Raw genomic sequence first — 21,884 nt, 5'->3', positions numbered from 1 at the left:
GTGATATGATAATTCCAAGTTGAGTAAGAAATTCAAGTAGTTCACAATAATAGAAAAATAAATGTTACCACAATATAACGGTAGTGCCCCAACATAAGAGATAATGAAGCATAGAGAGAAGTGGGTTTTTGTTAGGGGTTGTGGGTGGAGGCTGTTGTATGAGCAGTCTTTAAAATTAAAAGTCAGGGAAAAACTCTAAGGGGACTTTTTTCTAATCAGTGGGCAGCAAGCATTTTAGATAAAAGGAACAGCAGTACAGAGACATGGAACACAGAGCATTCAGCAGACTTGGGCAAACTAAGAATTCATATGTGGCTACAGCTAGAATGCTGTCTGTGTGTTTTAAATCTGTAATACAGAGAAGCTAGTAGAATAATTTTCAGGCAAAATGTCTATTCATCATTTCATCATCCCAGGCAACTCTCCTTTTGTGTCTTATTTTTCAAGCATATCCTAAAAGCTCTAGTTCTATAATGAAGCAATTTTGTCCTCTCTTTATGGAGCTAGTCTGCCTACTTTACAGTTACATTTTTGTTTTTGTGCCTGCTTCACTTCTTTTACCTCCTCACTATTACTACTACCTATTCTTGAGTTAGATATAAGTAATTTCTATATATCCTGTGTAGGCCATCTTTAACTTCCCATGGCTGCTTGGTCAAAATCTGTTAAAAGTAAGAGAATGCAGCTACTGACACGTGCTAAAAATAGCATTGCAGTGATGTACAAAACCAGTGTCATTTCACAGGGAATATTACTATATCACAAAAAAGAAATGGTTAATGAAACTCACATAATGTAGTCTGTAATAGAGATATGATATAGATTGAGATATTATGTAGATATATTATGTACATTATTGTGCAATACACACACTGAAACATTGATGGGACCAGTGTCCCTTGGGTCTGATGTATAACTTAGCCAGCCAGGAGGTTGAAATTATGGAATTTGAAATTAGGAAATCAACCTTAAAGGAAAGACTGTAAATATATATATATATATATATATATTATGGTATCACATAATTGTCCTCATCCCCCCATTCCCATCCCAAACCCCTCCCTACATATGCCCCCAGCCCCCTGTTGTCCATGGCCACTGGCTAGGCCCATATGCATCCACACAAGTCCTTTGGTTGATCTCTTCCCCTTACCCCCACCCTTCCCTACTTTCCCTCTGAGGTTTGAGAGTCTGATCGCTGCTTCTCTTTCTCTGGGTCGGTTTTTGTTCATCGGTTTATGTTGTTCATTATTTCCTCTAGATGTGTGAGATCATGTGATCCAAGAAATACCCTTGCAAGACTGTATATTGATGTCAAATCTATATTTCCATCCTAGGCCCAAACCTGCACCACTAACTGCTGAAATACATGAAAAACTTTCAAGTTTGCCAACATCTTGGGATTGGAGAAATGTTGATGGTACCAATTTTGTTACCCCTGTTCGAAACCAAGGTAAAAAAAAATCTAATTTTTCATTAATTTATTATGAACCATTTATTGAACATTTACCATGTGCCAAGTTCTACAGTAGATTCTGGAGATACAGATGTTAAATGGACATGATTCACTTTAGTAAAGAAATGGAACTGATAGGCCAATGAATATTCACTTCTTTTGTATCCACAACAGATTTTGTCACTAGATAATCTCTCCAACTGAACTTAGAGTTTCTTAATTATCCTTCTCAATGTTGATTCCACGTAGCTAATGGGATTAATCAGAATGATATGTAAACCAAAGTCATTTGCTCTCCTAGTAGGAGAGACTCATATAGAAATAAAGAATTGCATTCAAATAGAACTGGTATTCTGTTTACAAGTGATTTCTGGAATCCTACTTTGCTACCTGTTTTCCCCCTCCCTGCCCTGTCCCCATCAGTTTGTCTTTAAATACTACAAAAGGCCAGAAAATGGATCCATGATTTTTTTCTGGTAGGTTTTTTGATCTGTAACCTTTCCATTTATTTTATGTCAGGATATTACCTATTATGGTAAATATTAACCCGGCATCCAAAATGGTGGCCCTGGAGCAGAGCCTGGGTATACCAAAAGTATGACTGTAATTCCATTTTGCAAGTTATTTCCAGAAATTGGATACAGAATGAATACATTTAATAATTCTTCCTCTAATAGCACTAGATAGCAAATTATCTTGTTATCCTAAATTTTAGCCAACAATGACTTGGAGAATCATTTATATAATACTCAGGTTTATTATTTCTAAACTCAATTTCAAGATAATTAGAGTACATATGACTGATTTGTTACCACAAAATGTGTAGTATTTGCATCCAAAGATAAATTTTTCTTCCTCTTTCCTAAAAATTCAGTGATAATCAGCCTGATCCACTTAATCAGCATTCACCACTGACCCTTCAATTCCATCCTCTCTGAATTTTTGCAAATGTTCTAAATGCCCAGAGCTCTGAGCAGGTCTTATAGCAACCAGTCAGCAAGGTTTCTGTCCAACTGACACCAGAGGTCTTCCCTTTGTACCAGTTATTCTAGGACTCTTCAGCTCTAGAGAAAGTGTAGAAATCATTCCCTACTTCTCTTTTGATAGAGAGGGCTTATTTGGAAAAGAGGGAATGGAAATAAGAGAAATTTGAAGATAAATGAGAAATGAAAGGACTGATGTTAAAAGAGAGGATTAAAATTTTCTCTATCATCAAACAGATTTCCTATACTTACTTGAAATGGTTAAGTAACTACTGTATGTCATATTGATTATGAGGGTCTGGCACAGGCTTGCTTCTGTTGTGTTGCATGTTTATAGAATACTAGAGGCCCAATGCACAAAATTTGTGCAAGGGGCTCGACCCTCGCAGCCCCACCCTCTGGTTGTTCCTAGTCCAGTCTAATTAGCATATTAGCTCTTTATTATATAGGATGTTGTATTCAGATTATTTTTTTCTAGTGGCTGAGGATATAAAAACTAATATGACATGGTCCTTGTCCTAGAGACTTACAGTTTAACTAGACCTGCAAGTGAAACATTAAAATACACTGTGAAAAATTATTTGAGAAAGTGTTTTAAAACTCAATGGAAGCATAGGAGAAGGTCGGGGGGTAGGAAGTTTAGTTCCACTCACTCTTCAAACATTATGATCAACTAGTGATGGGACAATTTTTCAGTGGAAGAAAATTAGACTTTCTAAAGCCAAATTCTTTCATATTGGTTTTCTTATAGCTTGAAAAAGGTTATATTGTCTTCCATATCTCATATTTCGTGAGAGTTATAACTGTGAGTTGTACAGAGGCACCAGTAATTTAAAATCAGAGGGATTCAATAGATTAATTGCTTTGCAATTGATTCCTCGTTTATAGTATCTTGTTCGGTACTTGAGAAAATAATGTACTTAGTAGAGGTTCCTCTTTTGGACTTTCTTTTGGTTTTCTGTACTTTCGGTTGGGAAAAAAAAAAAATATTTTCCCTTCCTGCTAATTGGGCAAGTTGGAAATTTCTACTAATTTTAAGAACACCAGTGTTCTGTATAACCCAGAATTCAAAATTAGCCACAGTTAAGGGAATTCACAACTTTATGCAGAGAGCATATTAAGATTAATGAAAAAAAGAGACATTGGGAGGACAAATGAGGTTTTAGCTTTATACTTGGAAACAGGTTTAAGCCCCAGGCTGAATGGCTGGGTTGACTTTGAAGTGTGAGAGGGAAGAGAACTCGGAAATTGGAAGACATGAACTTCCTTAGTTTTTCTTCCACCTATGCTTCCTTTATTTATTCCATCTTCATGAGAGAAGAGGCTGTCTCTCGGGTCATGTTACTTAGGAAGTACAGAGTGCTTTGCTAATGTTTAAAATGTATTATAGTTCATGCCCAGGCCAGTTTTGCTCAGTGGATAGAGCGTCAGCCTGCAGACTGAAGGGTCCCAGGTTCAATTCTCATCAAGGGCATGTGCCTTGGTTGCGAGTACATCCCCAGTTGGGGGGGTGGGGTGCAGTAGGCAGCTGATCGATGTTTCTCTCTCATCGATGTTTCTAACTCTCTGTCTCTCTCCCTTTCTCTCTGTAAAAATCAATAAAAATATATTTTTAAAAAATGTAGTTTATTTCAAACTTGTTTTAAATACTATTCATGCCAGAAGGCAGGAACCATAAACTGTGTGCTTCACCCTATTCATTTTACATGAAAGATAGAAATGCCAGAGAGATCATGTGACTTGCTCAAAGCCACATAGCTGAGTGATGAAGCAAGTGGGAGAGGGAAGGGGTAGGAATCTTGACTCCTTACTCCTATTATAGTTCTGTCTTTCCTGCTATTCTAAGTTGCAGCTGAACATTGTTAAATCTTGCAAAAGTCACATTGTTTACTTGAGACTGTGAAAATGTGATTGTTGGAGAGTTCTGTCTGGGCCAGATCTCCCTTAGTCTTCTGAAGGGATAATGGTTCTTTTAGAATCTCGGCTCTGGCTTTGACATTTGAAAGTCATTAATTACCTTGGCAGCTGACACATTCTTCTGGGAACTACAGGGGCTTGAGGGAAATTATTCCTTTTTTTCATCCCCATGTTTTTTCTGTTAACAGAGCATATTCTGATCTCTTGAATGTACATATGACTTATCTCCCCCCCTGCCCCCATGATGGATGATCAGAAATAACCAAGAGAGGTTATTTCCTTGGGTGCCATGGGCCAAGAATGCTGAGTGACCAAAATGGGGCTGTTTCCGGACTCTTGTGGGATGTTATTTTTTACAAGACCCTGATGTTTCATTGTAGGAACAACTGGCTTTGGCTATTTATTGTCACTCATGTAGTTCTTTGACATTCTACAAATTGTCCTAGAGACTTACAGTTTATCAAGACCTGTAAATAAAGATAAATACCATATCTTTATTTTCTCATTGGACATCTTAAGTACCATACTTGAAAGTTGGGGAGGGTCCTAAGGATAGTGATATTTGGATGGTTTAAACAAAATGTATAAGTTAGTTTTGGTCTATTTAGTAACCAGATGACAGGGAAAGGGAATTTGAGGATTCATTAAAGCAGATAAAGACCTGTGAACTGAAAAGGACACCAGGCCTGCGTTAGCAGACTCTAGGCATTAGCCCCTGCCATCTGTTGGCTTTGTGACTTTGGGCAGGTCATTATTGCTTCTTTCCTAGTCTCAGCGAACGCATCATCAAGTGAGTGTATTGTACTACTCGATGAATTCCAAGGCCCTCTCCCAAATGTTTGTCTTTTTAAAAAAATATGTTTTTAATGATTTTATGGAGAGAGAGATAGAAACATCAGAAGTGCTTTCTCTCCCTTACAGCTTAGAAACAAGTCAGGGTTCACTATTTCCATGGAAGTCATTTCCCCTGCCCTGGGTGTAAATATGTATCTTGTTCATAACTTGACTCTTCTACAAAAATGCATTGTGTTCCCTCGTTGCGTCAGGCACCAAGATGAAGAGAACAAATTTCCTGTGAACACTCAAGGAAATTCAAAGTATAGTTTGTAGAAAACAATATAAGTAATTCAAATAGAGTTTAGGATATTGGAGGCTGACCCTAGAGTATCCTGGATTTACTTTGCACTCAAGGAGGAAGGAGAATCAACAGTTACCTTCTCCAAGTAACATATTTTGAATGCAGAAAGCTCTTTTGAGTGTTTTTCTCTCTAAGGAAGAAAGTTACTAAATTATGAAATTTAGCTTTATTAAACAGAACAAACACAGCATTCTTTTTATATTGAATGCATTTTTTATTGTAATATATCTATTCTGTATTCACTAATCTTGTTTTATGTGCATAAGGGAGTGCTCACTATTCAGGTAATTTGGTAACTAATATTAGTAAAGTGAACAACATGCCAATTTTGTATATTTGCACTTAGTACCTATGTCTTGGCACTAAATTTGTATCAGTGACAAAGAGATGATGTAATAATAGAAATATTAATATTATGCTCATTTCTTTCTAGAATTATAACAAGTAGAAGTCCCAGTTCTGTTATACTAGTAAATGTGCCATATTTTCTTATTTCTTAACCACACATATTGAAGAAACATAGAAAAGTAATACTGTTCACATATTTTTCCTTATGTTTTTTCTTCTTTTGAAATAGCAACTATGTTCCAAGCATATTCTTCTTAATTGATTTTGTCTTTGCCAGAGCATTCAGCTGTTTTCTTTTCCCTTCTCCCTACCTCAATCCAGCTATCTTCATGCTTCTTTCTTCTCTCGGTAATACTTTTCGGGGACCATAGCTATACTGCTGTTGTCCTTTTCCCCTTGGAGTCAGTCTTATTTTAATTTCACTACCTCCATGTCTTATATCTTTATATTCTCTTTGGACATCTTAAGTACCATATTCATCATTATAATTATTTTCTTCCTTTCTTGGGCTTTGTTGTCTTTTACCTCCTTGACCCTGGTTAAATCAAACTCTCTACAATATACCCATATGAGCCTGTCTTAGGGTTAGTTCCACCCAGCAAGTTGTAAAATGCTGTTCTAGAGATATTTAAAAGCTCTGCTTACTTGTATCCCTCAGTTTGTTTCTCTCAGTCTGGTGGCTCTGCAGAATTAAGACATTTCTTCAAGAAAACTATCAAATACTTTGCAGAAGTTAGGTTTTTGTTCCTTTTTTCTCTCCCTCTTAAACTATTCTTAAGGAAAACCCCATATAGTAACATTTGCCTTTTGATGAAAAACTGAAATCTTAATGGTGGCCTTTAAATTCAGTCGTGTCTGTCGATTGACTTTTTTTTTTTTTTTTTTTTTTTTTTTTACTGTGCTTGAGCAACACTCAGTATAAATATATTAAAATATTGTAACTACTGAGCTTTCTCTGTTTTTATGAATACTTCAGAGGTCTCTTGGGTTATATATCTTTTTTGTTTCTCTCTCTATCACCAGCATCTTGTGGAAGCTGCTACTCATTTGCTTCTATGGGTATGCTGGAAGCAAGAATACGTATCCTAACCAACAACACTCAGTCACCAATCTTGAGTCCTCAGGAGGTTGTGTCTTGCAGCCAGTATGCTCAAGGTAAGTGTTGTATTTCAGGCACTGTTTTCCTGTGTAGTGGTTGGCCGTTGTTGGCAGACAAAAGGATGGTGTAATAGGTAGAGCATAAAGTCGTAATCAGAAAATCCTGATGCAAGTCTGGCCCTATCAGTTATTAATGAGTGGTTTCTCATAGAACTTATTGTGCCCCCTATAGTTACTATAGATTGTAGGAGCACTGCCTCTTAGGAGTCTCTCAGATACATTACCCAACGATGCCCCAAATCCTGAAAGAGTAGATATAATCCCTAATTTATAGACAGGGAACAGACACCACATTGTTCTATAATCTTTTCAAGGCCACACAGCTTCTAACCATTAGAGTTTCCGTTTCCACTAAGGTCTCCCTCCAAAACCTAATGCTTGTTAAAACCAAACTAGCACTGGTTTCTCTTTAGGATAATTTAAAAATTCTGTCTGTATGTTTTTGAGAAGAGGGCATATGTGATGTATGTAGAAAGCCTAATTGCCATTCATTCAGAGAGAAACAGTCCCATGTTAAAGTTTTCTTCTGTCAACCCCAGATTTGGCCAAGAGAAAGCTTAGTTCACCAGCGGAGAATGATTATTTGCCAGTGGGCCTTCCATTCTTTCTGAAATACTTATCAAACGCGGATATTGTGACTTCTAGGCTCTGGGGATTGTGATATATCAAGTCCCTTATGACGATCCATGGTGTGGTTTCTGGATATTTAATAACAACAATAATGGTGAACTTTTATTGCTTTTACATGAAGTGACTAATTTAATCCTGCAGGAAAGGTGCTATTGCTGTCTATATTTTACAGATAAGTAAACAGAGGTGCAGAGATAGTCTTCACACAGTTTTGGATTTGAACCTACATAGTGAGGCTGCAGAGCTTCCCACCTAACCACTAAACTAGAGGTACCTTCAAGTGCTGAATCAATGCCTGTTAAATAGATAGGGATGATAGCATAGAGAGCTAGGCAGCTAGTGGATGGATGAATGAAGTACCATTTAAGTTAGGCACAACTTCCAGGTAGCATAAAAAATTAATGGAGTAAAAAAGAGAGACTAGGAAGTGGGACAATTTCTCCCCGTGTCCCTTTGTAATAAAGGGTTAATAACTCTGCGTCATTCCTCCTCAGGCTGTGACGGCGGCTTCCCATACCTCATTGCAGGAAAGTACGCCCAAGATTTCGGGCTGGTGGAAGAGTCGTGCTTCCCCTACACAGGCACTGATTCGCCATGCAAAGTGAAGGAGGACTGCTTTCGCTACTATACGTCCGAGTACCACTATGTGGGCGGTTTCTACGGGGGCTGCAACGAAGCCCTGATGAAGCTTGAGCTGGTTCATCACGGGCCCATGGCAGTTGCTTTTGAAGTCTATGACGACTTCCTGCACTACCACCAGGGGATCTACCACCACACTGGTCTGAAGGACCCTTTCAATCCATTTGAGCTGACGAATCACGCCGTTCTGCTGGTGGGCTATGGCACTGATCCAAAAACTGGGCAGGATTACTGGATTGTTAAAAACAGCTGGGGCACCAGCTGGGGTGAGCAAGGTTACTTCCGGATCCGTAGAGGCACTGATGAGTGTGCAATTGAAAGCATAGCCATGGCAGCCACGCCAATTCCAAAATTGTAGCATGAACCATCCTGCAGTGTATACTGACCACCATCAGTCCTGAAAGGGGATGATTTATTCACAGATTAGTGATTTTTATTGCAGCAGTTTCAGGAGATTACAAATAGATTCCTATGAAGATTTTTGCCTTCAAAATTAAAACTGCCCTTGATTTAATATGCCTTCCCATTAGCCACTAACCTAATTTTTTATAAATACTCAAATAAATGAGTTTGTTTGTTTTTTAAGATGGTGGTGAACTGTGCACTAATGGATTTTGCTAATCATTTCTAGTTCAAATATGCTATATTTTGAATGGTCTATTTGAAAATCTCAAGGAATTACGGCAAGGACTATTAAATTAAAAATATTTTTTTTTGTCAGTGATCAAGTGATATATATTGTGGAATTTATGTGTGTGCATAAAAGAACTTCTACCATTGGCTCCTTTAGTTACATTCAGATTCATTGTGTCACCTATATAAGTTCTTTAAGAAGGAAAAGCATTTGAGGATATTTTAATTTAAAACAAAAATTTATAAAACTTTATGATAGGGGCTATGTTCAAATAATGGCAAGTGAATGCTAACATTATCCACTCTATAGTTGATGAGCCAAAAGTCATAGTAAAAAGAAAATTTTAGGACTTTTGGTCAAAATGTTGATATTGGTTAAATTTTCTTATGGTCTACCTTGAATTTAGAAGTATTGGTTAGCCTTCATTGGGTGAGCAGTAATAGTTAAATTAGTAGAACATTAGCAGTTTAAATTTGGACACACCTTTGGATCTCTAAAGTGTATTTCACAGTGATATGAAACTGCTATGCTGAGTCAACAGATGACATCTATTACAAATAACAGATTAGGCAAAATTAGGCAGCCAAAGCTCTAAAACATACACAAGAACAACAAGTCTTTTGGAAGAGACGGTAAATAGAGATCATGCAATCAAACCTCTCTGCACAGAAAAAGAGACTAAGGCTTAGAAAAGTTCAAGTAACTCAGCTAAGCCACACAGGTGGAAAGTAAGGGAGTCATGAATAGCACCTAGATCGTCTAAGGCCTGTTCTCCTGGAGCAACTGAGACTCTGAACCTCAGCACTTCCCACCAGAGCATCCCAAATCCTCAGGGATATGAGGTGCATACTTGGAAGTTTCCCCTTGACATGTTAAGTCTCAGGGTTTTGTCTTAAACCTCATGTACTCTTTGAATGACGATTGAGCCACTACAATGACACTTTCATTCTCCTTGGACTGAAGTGGCCTTCCAGGAATTTACCAAGTGTTTATAACGTGGGGCTTCTTGGTCTCTTGGGACACTGAGCCATACTTTTGACCTTTTCACCACATAGTGACACAGAACTTCCAGAAGGACTCTAACGACCAGTATTTTCTCTGTTCCTGTTACTGATTCAATGTAATGTTAGTCCTATGTTATGCCTAGCCTTGTCGCTATGTGAAAGTGTAAAAAGAATTTGAAATCAAGATGCATTTATTTTTCACTTAACTTTTTTATAGATACGACCTGTCAGCTTAACAGGTATGACTCTGTTAACATGTACACATGAGCTTGTCCTCTGGGTTTCGACAGCAGTTAGCGGATGCATAAGAGAGCAAGTCATGAAGATGCAGAGTGCCCATGGTTTTACACAATTTTCTGAGGGCCCTTAACCCCACAGGAAAATCATTGCTGGTATCATGTAGTAAGTACTTTAGAAAAAAAACACTGGAAAACTAAACATAGGTGTGAATCTAACTGGCAGTGGGAAGCAACTCTCACAGCATGATTAGTTGTAGACAAGCAAAGGTTTGAAGAGACCTTAAGTCTTCAGAGATGGCAAGAAGGATTGCCCACAACAAGAACTCAAGTTACACTGCACTTCCATCTGCATTTATCTGCGTGGAGTGTGCTTCTCCTGTGTCTGTAAGACAGAAAGATCACTTATTTCATCTTCAGTGGAAGAATTAAAAACAGTGACTAAATGAGACATTGTGGTTCCTCCAGCTCTGTGATTAAACTGTTAAGCTGAACAAATAGCAAGTTTCATTCTGAAATGTGTTTATGTTGGTGTTAATAGCACATATAATCAAAGTCTGCTGACAAATTAAACTATGGGAAAAATAGGACAACAATTCTGACAATTCTGGCTAATCTCCCCAAAGACATTCCCAGAAAAAATACAGTGAAAGTACACATGGATGGCACCACTGACTACAAAGAGAAACTAAGTGTAATCGAGCGTCTATCTCAGCTGTGACAGGCTGTGCCACTTACCACCATGACACCTTGAGCAGTTTCCTTAATCCACCTGTGCTTCATTTTCCTCATTTGTTAATGGAGATAATGGGGTAGATCTCTCATTTAACTCTTTCTACTTAAACCCTTGCTATTGCAACGAAGGAATCAAATGGATTTGAATCTTTAGGTGATACAATTTGCTTTATTTAAGATCAAGCTTTTCATCATCATCCCAAGTGTGTGAACTAAACTAAATTCAGATAATGAAATCTTCCTGGCCTTCCAAAATCAAGTAACTCTGACCTCTCACCCCTGAATTCAGGAAGGGAAAATGTTTGGATTGGAAGGGATATGCATCTACACAGTTTTCTGAGGATTAAATGCCTTCAGATATGCAAATAATGCAGAACAGTGCTTGGAACATAAGTCTTTTTTCTGAACTCAACCTTTTGCTACAGGAAGCAGCTAAGACATAATTCTGCTAATGAATAAAGTCTGCTCTACTAGGAGGGGATTGAAAAACCAACAGAGGAACACTGGTACAAAGAATCCCACACACAAAAAAAAAAACTTTCAAAAAGTACAAATTAGACAATTCTGATTTTCTGGTGTAGAGGTTTCACTTCCCCACCACATCCCTGCTGCTGCCCCTGTGGAGAGAACCAGGCAAGGTCAGATGCTACCACACAGCTGAAAATCAGACCCCAGATGAGAGGAAAGTCACTAACTGAAGCAAAAAGGAGTGAGGCTAATCTAAGGTTGTAACAGCTGGATTTTCCTATTTGGAATTTTACTATTAGGATAAGGTAAGCATAACAGATTCGTGCGACCATGCCAAAGGTCATCTAGTCCACCTCTGTCCTTGAAATAAAAATGGATTTTACAGATGAGATAATATGTCTGAGCTCTCAGCTAATAAAGATGAATCTGGACCCCAGTGTGTCTAGAACTTTCACTGTACCCACTGCTTCCTAATTAAGAAAAATGGAGAAACTCTAAACGTGGGACTAATGACTTCATCTTGCTCCATTAAAATCATTTCTAAGGTCTTTCCTAACTCTCAAATCCTTTTCTGGTCTCTTGGGGAAAATGCGGTAAGCTCCAATCCATGTGGTTTGGAAGCTTTAACAGTTTTCTTCTAAATATAGTGATGCTAATATTTATATTTCTTAATTGTAGTAAATATTTTTTTGTTTTGTTTAAATAGAAGCTTCCTGACCAAGACAGGAAAGCTTTGGATAAATCAAATTCTTCTGCTCTGAGGGAAATGCATGGACTTGACATTAGTCATTGGACCTTAGTTTCATTAGTGTAAAATATTGACCTCATTGAACTGTAGTTCCGAGTGACACTGTAAATTTGCCTGAAATTGCCTGGGCTGTAAGATAATTGAAACCTCAGCAGACCAGGCCATGCGACACGAAAATTGCAGGAGATGAACTAGCCTTTGGACAGAAAATGCAACACATGCCTTTGTTGTTTCTTCCTTTTTCCTCTCAGAAGTCCATTTATTTAGATCCATTTTCTTCAAGTGCTTTTAAGAGTTAGCAGCAGTGAAAAATTTAACCTCTCATTTTCTGATCTTGAGACTGTGATGCTGATGCAATATTTCGATTTTCAACTTTCTGTCCTAAAAGGCAATTTGTTTTTTGAAATTCAGTTCTATAAAAAAAGCTGACTCGTTCCTCCCTCTAATAAAAAAGGTCTAAAAGAGAGAGAAATCCTAGCAATCAATTGAACAGAAATGAGTTGGAGAAATAGCCTTTCCCTGAGGACATAAGGGAAATGCCATGAAGGTAAGGTGGTGCATTAAAGGAATCATTGAGATAATTTATTTTTTCCCTTTACTATGTTTTCTTAACCTTCAAAAGCATTGCATAGTTTCAGTGTAATGTAAGATAAATGATAGGAAATGAATGCTGTTAGTATCAGATTTTTGTACCCACATTCTCTCTTTTGTGGGATTTCTGGAGACCTAAGAGAAAAACCAATTTTTCCTTCTGATAATGATTCCTGTGCCGTCATAGGATGCACAGTATTCCCAAGAGATAGTAGACAGCAGTCTAAGATTCAATTGTGTAACAGGATGTGTTCAGCAGCCTAAGAGTCAATTGCGTAGGATGAGTCAATGAGGAGAAAATCAACAGAATAGCACTGAGCCTTCAAAATGTACTGGACTTTGGAATCTGTCCCTATGCTGAGACTGCTTCTCCCATGTTTGTTATTTGGATCTGAGTCCAGTTACTAAACAGATATGTCTAGTCTTCAGTGTCTTTGCCTGTTAAAAGTTGATGTTAATACTATCAAGGGTTGTAACAAGGTTTAAAAGAAGCAATGAGTGTTTATATATTACATGTCTAGTGTCTTTTTTTTTAAAGTTTAAAGTGTCTTACAAAGGTAAAGATGCAGTAAAATACAAGTTTATTTATTTTTTAAAATATATTTTATTGATTTTCCACAGAGAGGAAGGGAGAAGGATAGAAAGCTAGAAATGTCAATGAGAGAGAAACATCGATCAGCTGCCTTCTGCACACCGCCTACTGGAGATGCACCCACAACCAATGTACTTGCCCTTGACCGGAATCGAACCCGGGACCCTTTAGTCCCCAGACTGACACTCTATCCACTGAGCCAAACCGGTTTTGGCAGTAAAATATAAGTTTAAAAAATGAACTGAAATAAGGAAGATAAAGGTAGAAAGTAGGCTATGACTGAACACAGTTTGTACAAAAGTCATGCATCATACTAGCTGTACATGGAATTATATTTGAACAGTGCTATACAACCAGAGGTGATTTTGTTCCTCAGACATTTGACAATGTGTGTAGACATCTGGGTTGTCACACTGGGGGAGAAGACACACTCCATAATGAAGAATTACCTAGCCCAGGTGTCAGGATGGGAAAGTCTGCCAGACAACATGCTAATAACGCTCTTACACTTGCATTCCCCGGCATTGACTGTTACAGACTTTGGAAGAGGGAGGTGATTCTGAGGACTAAAGCTACCCCAGAAGCTTCTAGAGAGTAAACAGAACTTGAGCTGAGCTGTGAAGAATCCAGAGAAGTAAAAGACATGAAGGGCAAAGGAATGGGTAAAAACAAGTCAGGACAGAAGAGAAGGAATGCCACTCATTTCAGGATGACAGGTTGAGCCCTTTCTTAGTAGCCCCCAACCAATAGGAACCTAAATATAGCCTTTAAAAAAAAAAAGATCTAACACTACATAGTCAAAAAAATCATTGTAAGAATTGGGCTCATTAGTGGATCAGATATTGGTTTATTTTTTTTAATTCTCACCTGAGAATATTTTTCCCATTGATTTTTAGAGAGAGGGAAAGACAGAAATACATCAATTGGTTGTCTCCTGCGTGATCCCTGACCAGGGCCAGGACTGGAAAGGAGCCTAAAACTGAGATACATGCCCTTGACTAAAATCAAACCCGGGACCCTTTGGGTCCCCAGGCCAGTGCTCTGTCTATTGAGCCAAATTGGCTAGGGCCGGATACTGGTTGAATTTAACAAAGGAGGAGAGAAGCAAATCGGAAGATAGAATGATAATTGGAAGCCCACGTGTGTAAGAAAATCCTGTCATAGAAGATGAACACATCTTACCAAACATTTGGTCAAGATAAGGATGAAAATAAATGAGGTACGTTGCAGGATTTTTGCTTTAAAAGAACACTTGTGTAAAGCATTAATCCTCTCTTGTGAGATCATGGACCATGGACCCTTTTGAGATAGATAAAAACTATGGCTTCTTTCCCAGGAAATAATGCACATGCTCATATTAAACTTTGCATAAAATCTCAGCATGGTCTTGGAGATTGACAAGCCCCAGCACAGTAAAACATACTCCTGTGTGCATAGCGCCTTTTCTCCCAGCCAATTAGCTATTCCAAAGTGCAGATATTTTCCCTGTGTTCCTTCAGCTGCAGGCTGGGAGGAACCATTGGGAAGTCTTGGCAGGTGGGATTTGAGGGAGCCATTTCCAGGTATAATCCCAGGCTTGATCAGACCCTGTTTGGAAACAGCTTCCCATTTGTTCTCTGAGTCTTAGTGGCTCTCAGTGCCTAGCCCCTTGTGTTAGTTTCTTCTGGGTTGGGATCTAATCTCACTCCTGCTGTCACCATCACTAAAGTAGGATTCTGACTAGTAAAATTCTGCCTGGTTACTATAGTCCTTCCACCAGTGAAGCAAACTCTGATGTCCATTGCCTGCCCACAGGACTGTTCATTTTGTGCAGCCCCCAGGCTCCCGTCACTGAGCTCCTGCCATCCACAGAAGCAACACCAGTATTTCTCCCAGCTTGAACCTCCTGCTGCCTCCTGACCTGGACCGTCCACTGCAGCAGTTTCACCCAGAAGTCCTCTCTATCTGCCAAATTACTTAGTTTTGCACCCAATTCTGTTTTTATTGGTCATAATAATAATTGCAGATTTGTCAAGGGCTTACTTTAACCCAGGTGGTGTGGTGAGCCTCCTTCACTTCCTTGTAAAGATCCTGTCTTACAGCGAAGGAATCAGAGCACTGAAGTAACTTGCCCCAAATCACACAGCTCATCCATTTACTTGAGATTTGAACCCAGGCAGGTCCTTTTGTTCTAGAATGGCAGTTCTTCACTGTACTCCCTGCCTCAAGATGTTCTTCCTGTATCTTCCCCAGGTTGGTTTTTCAGGACCTGGTCCCTTTTGTTGTCCCTCTGTTTTTGCAGGTAATTATCATACTTTGCACAGTTGCTGGGAGATAAGAAGATGCCTTCATCATTTAAATCAGGATGAATAAAAGAAGGGTGGTCTCAGAGAGAGAGGTTGAGTCAGGAGGGGAACAGTAAGAGAGGGATGATGACATACTCTGTTTTAAACATTGCATTTCAGCTGACCAATGCAAACACACTAAAAGCTACTTTCAACAAGCGTCTCACCAGAAATGTGATAGGATTCTTAGGAAGGATTTGGAAAATGTAATGTTTAGCAGTTTTACAACAATTGCTATAAGCTCAAGTGGAAGATAGTTTCTGGCAAGGTACTGGGCCCTCCCAGGGAGAGTGGATTATTTTACTTTGTGTGCAATGGCAAGGAAGGTATTAACGATAGTTACCTTCCTTCCAATATAAAAACAAAAGAAGAAAGATGACTGAGGCCTCCTCTGTTGTATTTCAAGAACCTCGGCATGCTGGTAGAAAGCCATTCACTCAGGGTAGGTTCACAGGACACATACATTCAGGTTCACAGAAAATTTAAGGTTGACCTGGGCACTCAACAATCTCTTTCTATATATTTGAGTGGCCCACCTCTTGGGCTTTTGAAGTTTGGAATAATAAAAGAATAAAAAAGAAAGAGGCCCTGTAGTTTTTGCATGTGTTTTCAGGGACTTCAGCTCAGAGCCCTTTAGCATGAAGAGTGCTGTCTTGGGCAAGCATCCAGAAAACATCGCTTAAGGGGGAGCCTTCTGTTTTTGTTTTGGAACAAATCTGCAATTAATCAAAGCATTATTTACAGTTATAATAAGTTGGAAACACCCTAGAAGTCCAATAAATAGGAAACAGATTATTTATTGTATACAAACTTGACAATATATTATATTGTATAATATTAAAAATAACTATGCTGCCAATATAACCACATTAAGAAATGTTTATATTATGTAGAAAATGGATGCCATGTTTTGTTATGTAATAAGCAAATGGACATGTAAGCACCAGGAGGATTATGAATAACCAGGCAAGTGGTTTTTTTTATAACAGCTCTTTTATAAATAACAGAAAATGTAATCAAAATATGCATAACCAAGAAGCCCTCAAATATGCTCCAGTCTCCCCCATCAAAAAGCCATCAACTTTTTCCTTTTACTGGAAATATGAGGTTACTTTTTTTCCTTCTTTCAACAGCCAAGCTTCTTCAAAGAAGTTTCCTTTACCTTCCAGCTTTGTGTTTTTCCCGCTATCTATTGAAATCTGCCTGCGCCAAATCGCTTCTTTGAAATTGTTCACATCAAGGTAAGCAAAGTTCACCTCGTTGCTAAAAGCAGTTTTCAGTCATCTCACCATATGATATTTGGTCATACCTCCCTGAACCTTGCAATTCCCAGCTTTTCAAATCTCTATTTCTTTATAGTTCTTTTCAGGTTCCTGGTACTTCACCCACTTCTTAATTTTTTGTTCTTCCAGCTTCATTACCAATTCCCCTTTCTCATTTCTATACACTGTTTCTGTTGAACCTTTTCACAGTCAGTATATTTTGTCTATGTTCTGGTGAATCCCAAATCTAGCCTTCATCTCCAGAGCTCATAAATAAGTTACCTATTGTAGCATAACAAATTTCTCTAAAACTTAATGATTTAAACCACACACACTTATTATCTTTCAATTGCTGTAGGCCAGGAATCTGAGCACAATTTCACTGGATTCTTTGTTGCATGACCTCTCAAAGTAGGCATGCATCAGGTATTCACCCATGATTTTCAGTCTCATCTGAAGGCTCCACTGGGGAAGGTCACTCACAGATTACAGGCAGTATTTAGGTTCTTGGATTGAGGCCACCCTCAGTGCCTTAGCATATGAGCCCCTCCAATGTGACAGCTCACTTCATCTAAGTGTGCAAGCTGTGAAAGCAATAGTCAGAGTGTACTAGTAAGATAGAATTCACAGTCTTTATAACTTAATCCTGGAAGAGATATATGCTCAGTGATCCCATATTCTATTCTCCAGAAGAAAATTAGTCAAGGAGAGAATATTATAGAAAGACTAAATATCAGAAGATGGGATCATTGAAGCCATCCTAAAGATGCCTATCACCTCAGCCAGTGTGGCTCAGTGGTTGAGTGTTAACTATGAACCAGGAGGTCATAGTTTGATTCCCAGTCAGGGTGCATGCCTGGCTTGCATGTTCGATCCCCAGTGTGGACTGTGCAGGAGGCAGCCCATCAATTATTCTCTCTCATCATGGATGCTTCTCTCTCTCTCTCTCTCTCTCTCTCTCTCTCTCTCTCTCTCTCTCTCTCTCTCTCTCTCTTTCTCCTCTGAAATAAATAAAAATGTATTTTTTAAAAAAGATGCCTATGATAACTCTAAATAGCTATCTCACCTCCAACTTATCCATAGATGTACAATCCATTAGCAAGTGCAAAATGTACTCATCTGAATACATCATCTTTTTCCCATCCCCAAAGCATGCTCATTTTCATCCTCTAAGTTAATGGCATCAACACACACCCAGTTTCTTAATCAGAAATGTAGATGTTATCATTGATTTATTTTTCCTTCTCAGCCACAACATTCAATTAGTCATGACCTCCTACCAATCTGATTTCTAAGTATCTATGAAATCTGTCATTCTGCACGTGCCTGTCTTAAGCTATCATGATCTGTAACTTGTATGACTGCTATAGCCTCCCAACATACCTTTCCACTTCCAGCCTTTCCCTCTCCCAATCCTCACCAAAGCAGTGGTGACAGATGTCACATCCCTGCTTATAATCTGTAATGAATCTCCATAGTTCAGGAATATTTCAAGGTGGACAGGCTAGTAATATGGAAATTAACATTCCATAAACCTGTGGTTTTCATAATGCAGGCTACAAAAATTTTAACTCTGCATAATCTTCATGATTGGGAGGGAAAACATGAAAGTTGAAAGGCAGACGTTATGAGGGGGATATCTTTCTATTTGAATAATATCCAAACTCATTGATAGGAGGTAAGTGGTTTAGTCTGGTGTCTCAAACATGGGGGATGTAAAGTTAAAACAGTTGTATTCATTTGTAGTAATGGCTGTGAATTGCTTTTTTAAAAAAATAATTTTTATTGATATCAGAGAGGGAGAAAGAGATAGAAACATTAATGATAAGAGATGTTAAGATAAAAGAATTGATTGGCTGCCTCCTGCATGCTTCCCACTGGGGAAGGAGCCCACAACCTGGGCATGTTCCCTAACTGGAAATCGGACTGTGCTGTCCCAGTTCAAAGTTGGATGCTCAATTCCTGAGCTATACTAGCTGTCAATTGTTCTTTATAATGTCATCTTTTTGAAAGCATGAATCCCTTGAAGATATTTCAGTTCTAGCATATAACTTTCCAGGCATTTTCATTTATTAAAAGTTTCATACTGGTTCTAAGGAACTCAGACCTATTGATTCTGACATTTTAATCTCTCCGTGTCTCAGTCAGCCCACAGAATGATAATGTAAGAACAGGAAGCTGCTCCTGTGCAGGTCCTGGCGGAGGCAGGGCCCACACCTATCACAACAGGGCTCTAATTCCTTCCAAGACCATGGTTCTAGATGCTTAGAATTTAGACATGTGGTCTGCTTCTATCAGACCTCCTCCTTTTTCTAATCTGCCCAGAGGGTGGGGACAATGAAGAGTGAAAATGGCATTTCCTAGACAGTTGAAACATGATTGGTTGTCAAATATTTATTTGGCTGTTGTCCCCCGAAAGTGTTGATATCAGTTCTGAAATGTTTGTCTGGGAGCTGTCTGAACAGAAGCAGACCTGAATGTGCCAAGATAAGCTGGAGGCCACACACCCGTGCTTCTTTCAATCAGTGCTGGCCCTGCCTCCAAGATATAAGTTACTGGATTCCCTAAAATATTGTACATCTCATCCTTAAATTCAGTTTAACTGGATCCATTTCCCAGGCCTGGAAAACAGATGATACTTGTTATTCTGACAGCCCCATAAAAAAATAAGATTTGAAAAATGCTGTTTTCACAGGGACACATGAGAAACAACTATAAATCCCCTAAGACTTGGTTTGGCAGAAGTATTTTTCCATTCAGAACTGGCTAGTGTTTTTGAAGCTTGCTGTTATGCTTTATAGCTGGTGGCTGAATTATCCTGGTCTCTGCTGAAAACTGGTCTCAAAGCGGATCTTCAAATATCCTGTGTTAAAAAAAGGACTTAAAGCTCATAATGACTATTTATATGTCAAAAATAAGACATTATATTAACCAGATTATGAGACACTATGCCTGTGTAAATGGCCATAATAAGAGACAAAATAACTACCTATGAATGGTAGTATATTGTATATATTGTTCTTCATAATAACCTGAGGTAGGTAGGACAAGTTTTAATAGCCCACTTTACAGGTAGAAAAACTGAGGTTTAGTGAACTCAAAAGCCTGGCTCAGGGTATTTGGGGGGAAAAATAGTACTTGATCCCACAGCTTAAACCTAAACTGATTCTTTTTGCATTTTGCCACATCCTTTTCAAAGTTTATCTTATGTAATGTAATGTAGTAGGCTTTGAGTTAATAATTCTCCCTTTAACTACCTGACAGAAAATTATACACCACTGTTGGCCAATAATGACTTGGAGAATTATTTATGCTTTCCTTAGCATTAGTATAATACTTTAACACTACTTTTGAAGGTAATCATCCTAGCTGTGCTGATCTATTATTATAAAACAGGTGTGGGCTTGGTTGTCTACCAACATGCCCATAAGTGAATGTATCCCAATGCCATAAATTAGGATCACCCATGTTCTTTGTCTCTAGAACATTTATTTTACCTAGGACTCCTGCCTCTATAAACTCACCATCCTCTACTTCATGCCCTCATATCATTTAATGCTTTGAGAACTCCAAAGCCTTTGTTATGAGACCAGGACCTAGCCTGTCTCCTCTGTATTAAAAACAAGTACCTTTCCCTCTCTGTCTTTCAATTTGATGATAATTCTTGCTTATTTCAATCCTGTCATATTGCTCCCTATCCTTTGTTCTTTCCTTTAAAAAAAATATATTTTATTGATTTTTTTACAGAGAGAAAAGGAGAGGGAGAGAGAGTCAGAAACATTGATGAGAGAGAAACATCAATCAGCTGCCTCCTGCACCTTCCCCCATCTCCACCCCCCCACCGGAGATGTGCCCGCAACCAAGGCACATGCTCTTGACCGGAATCAAACACAGGACCCTTGAGTTCACAGACCAATGCTCTATCCACTAAGCCAAACCAGTCAGACTGTTTTTTCTTTGTGGAGAAAGGAGATTTGAACTTGCCAAGAGGAGAGTCAAGTGGAATAGGAATGGTGTGAGAACCCTCTATTTGTGAAGCAGTGCAGGACCTCACAGGTGGGTTGGTATAGAATAAAGGGAGTCAACAGTCCAGTATATGGATTCCAATGACACATGGTGATGTGATCGAGGCAGTATTGATATTTAAGGGAACATGTTCTACAGTTGGTGGAACATGGCAGCAGGAGCCCACTGGGTTCAAATGGTGGCATAACATGGTTGAAAAGCTTGGAGAGAGACCCCCAGATAGGTAGTGCCTGGATGAAGCAGATAGGCATAGTGTCGGGACCCAATAATATAATAGGGAAGCATGGCATTTGGATACAGGAATGTTGGCATGGGTTTGGTGTGTGTGTGTGGTGTATAGGGGGGATGGGGGCCTGGAGTACAATCCAGGAGTGTGTTCAAGGTTCTGGGGAGGAAGGAAGGTTGTAGTGTCAGGCTGGGGATACATTGGGTTTTAAGAGTACTGAGTAGACCCACCTGCCAGTGAGAGTAGGGTCAGTGGGGAGGAAGATTTTATAAAGGGAAATAATACAATCAGATCTTTACTTTGATTATATTTTTTATCTGTTTTTAAGAAAAGTTTGAGAGGAAGGGAGGACTGCACACAGTGAGATTAGAAGGCTGCTGATAACTTCAAAGCATTGTCTGTCTCACCTTTATCCTTGTGAGACTTATTTTTCCAAATATCTGTAGATGGACTGACTACCCTTACCAAATCTTTCAACACTGGCTATCTTTCTGTGTCATGCTTCTCTAATGCGATTGTAAACTTTGATGACTTTGGTGAGTTCAATTGTTTCATAGTATTAGGTTCACAATAAACAATCAGAAAAAAATACCTGAGTGCTGTGCAGTGAAAAATAGGAAGTGTGGCAAATAAAGCATAGTGTGAGCACAGAAATGGAGATATAGGGTGTTTCACAGGGTACAAATGCATTAACATGGAAAGGTGGATGGATTGCTATAACCTGGTATTATCAGGTGGGCACCTTTTGGAATCACAAGTGACAACAATT

The 21,884-nt window shown here is 38.7% G+C and overlaps 1 protein-coding gene and 1 long non-coding RNA gene across 3 annotated transcripts in view; both read left to right on the top strand.

Annotated features, from left to right (window-relative positions):
* The window catches only part of CTSC (cathepsin C), a 46,391-nt gene extending 36,300 nt beyond the window's left edge, over nt 1–10,091 (top strand). For both annotated transcript variants that reach the window (XM_036428244.2, XM_036428245.2), the window contains 3 exons: nt 1,338–1,453; nt 6,866–6,997; nt 8,125–10,091. In XM_036428244.2, coding sequence (XP_036284137.1) covers nt 1,338–1,453; nt 6,866–6,997; nt 8,125–8,627 — 751 coding nt within the window. In that variant the 3' untranslated portion in view covers nt 8,628–10,091. The remainder of the gene's footprint in view (nt 1–1,337; nt 1,454–6,865; nt 6,998–8,124) is intronic.
* Nucleotides 10,092–12,966: 2,875 nt separating this feature from the next.
* LOC118713552 lies at nt 12,967–13,984 on the top strand. The gene is made up of 2 exons (XR_004986298.2): nt 12,967–13,264; nt 13,506–13,984. It is a non-coding gene; the product is annotated as an uncharacterized LOC118713552 (long non-coding RNA).
* Nucleotides 13,985–21,884: the final 7,900 nt, after the last annotated feature.

The sequence above is a fragment of the Pipistrellus kuhlii genome, unplaced genomic scaffold (genome assembly GCF_014108245.1).
Source record: "Pipistrellus kuhlii isolate mPipKuh1 unplaced genomic scaffold, mPipKuh1.p scaffold_m20_p_9, whole genome shotgun sequence".
Classification (NCBI taxonomy): Eukaryota; Metazoa; Chordata; class Mammalia; order Chiroptera; family Vespertilionidae; genus Pipistrellus; species Pipistrellus kuhlii.
The sequence above is the reverse complement of the archived record's forward strand: the minus strand, read 5'-3'. Positions and strand labels throughout refer to the sequence as shown.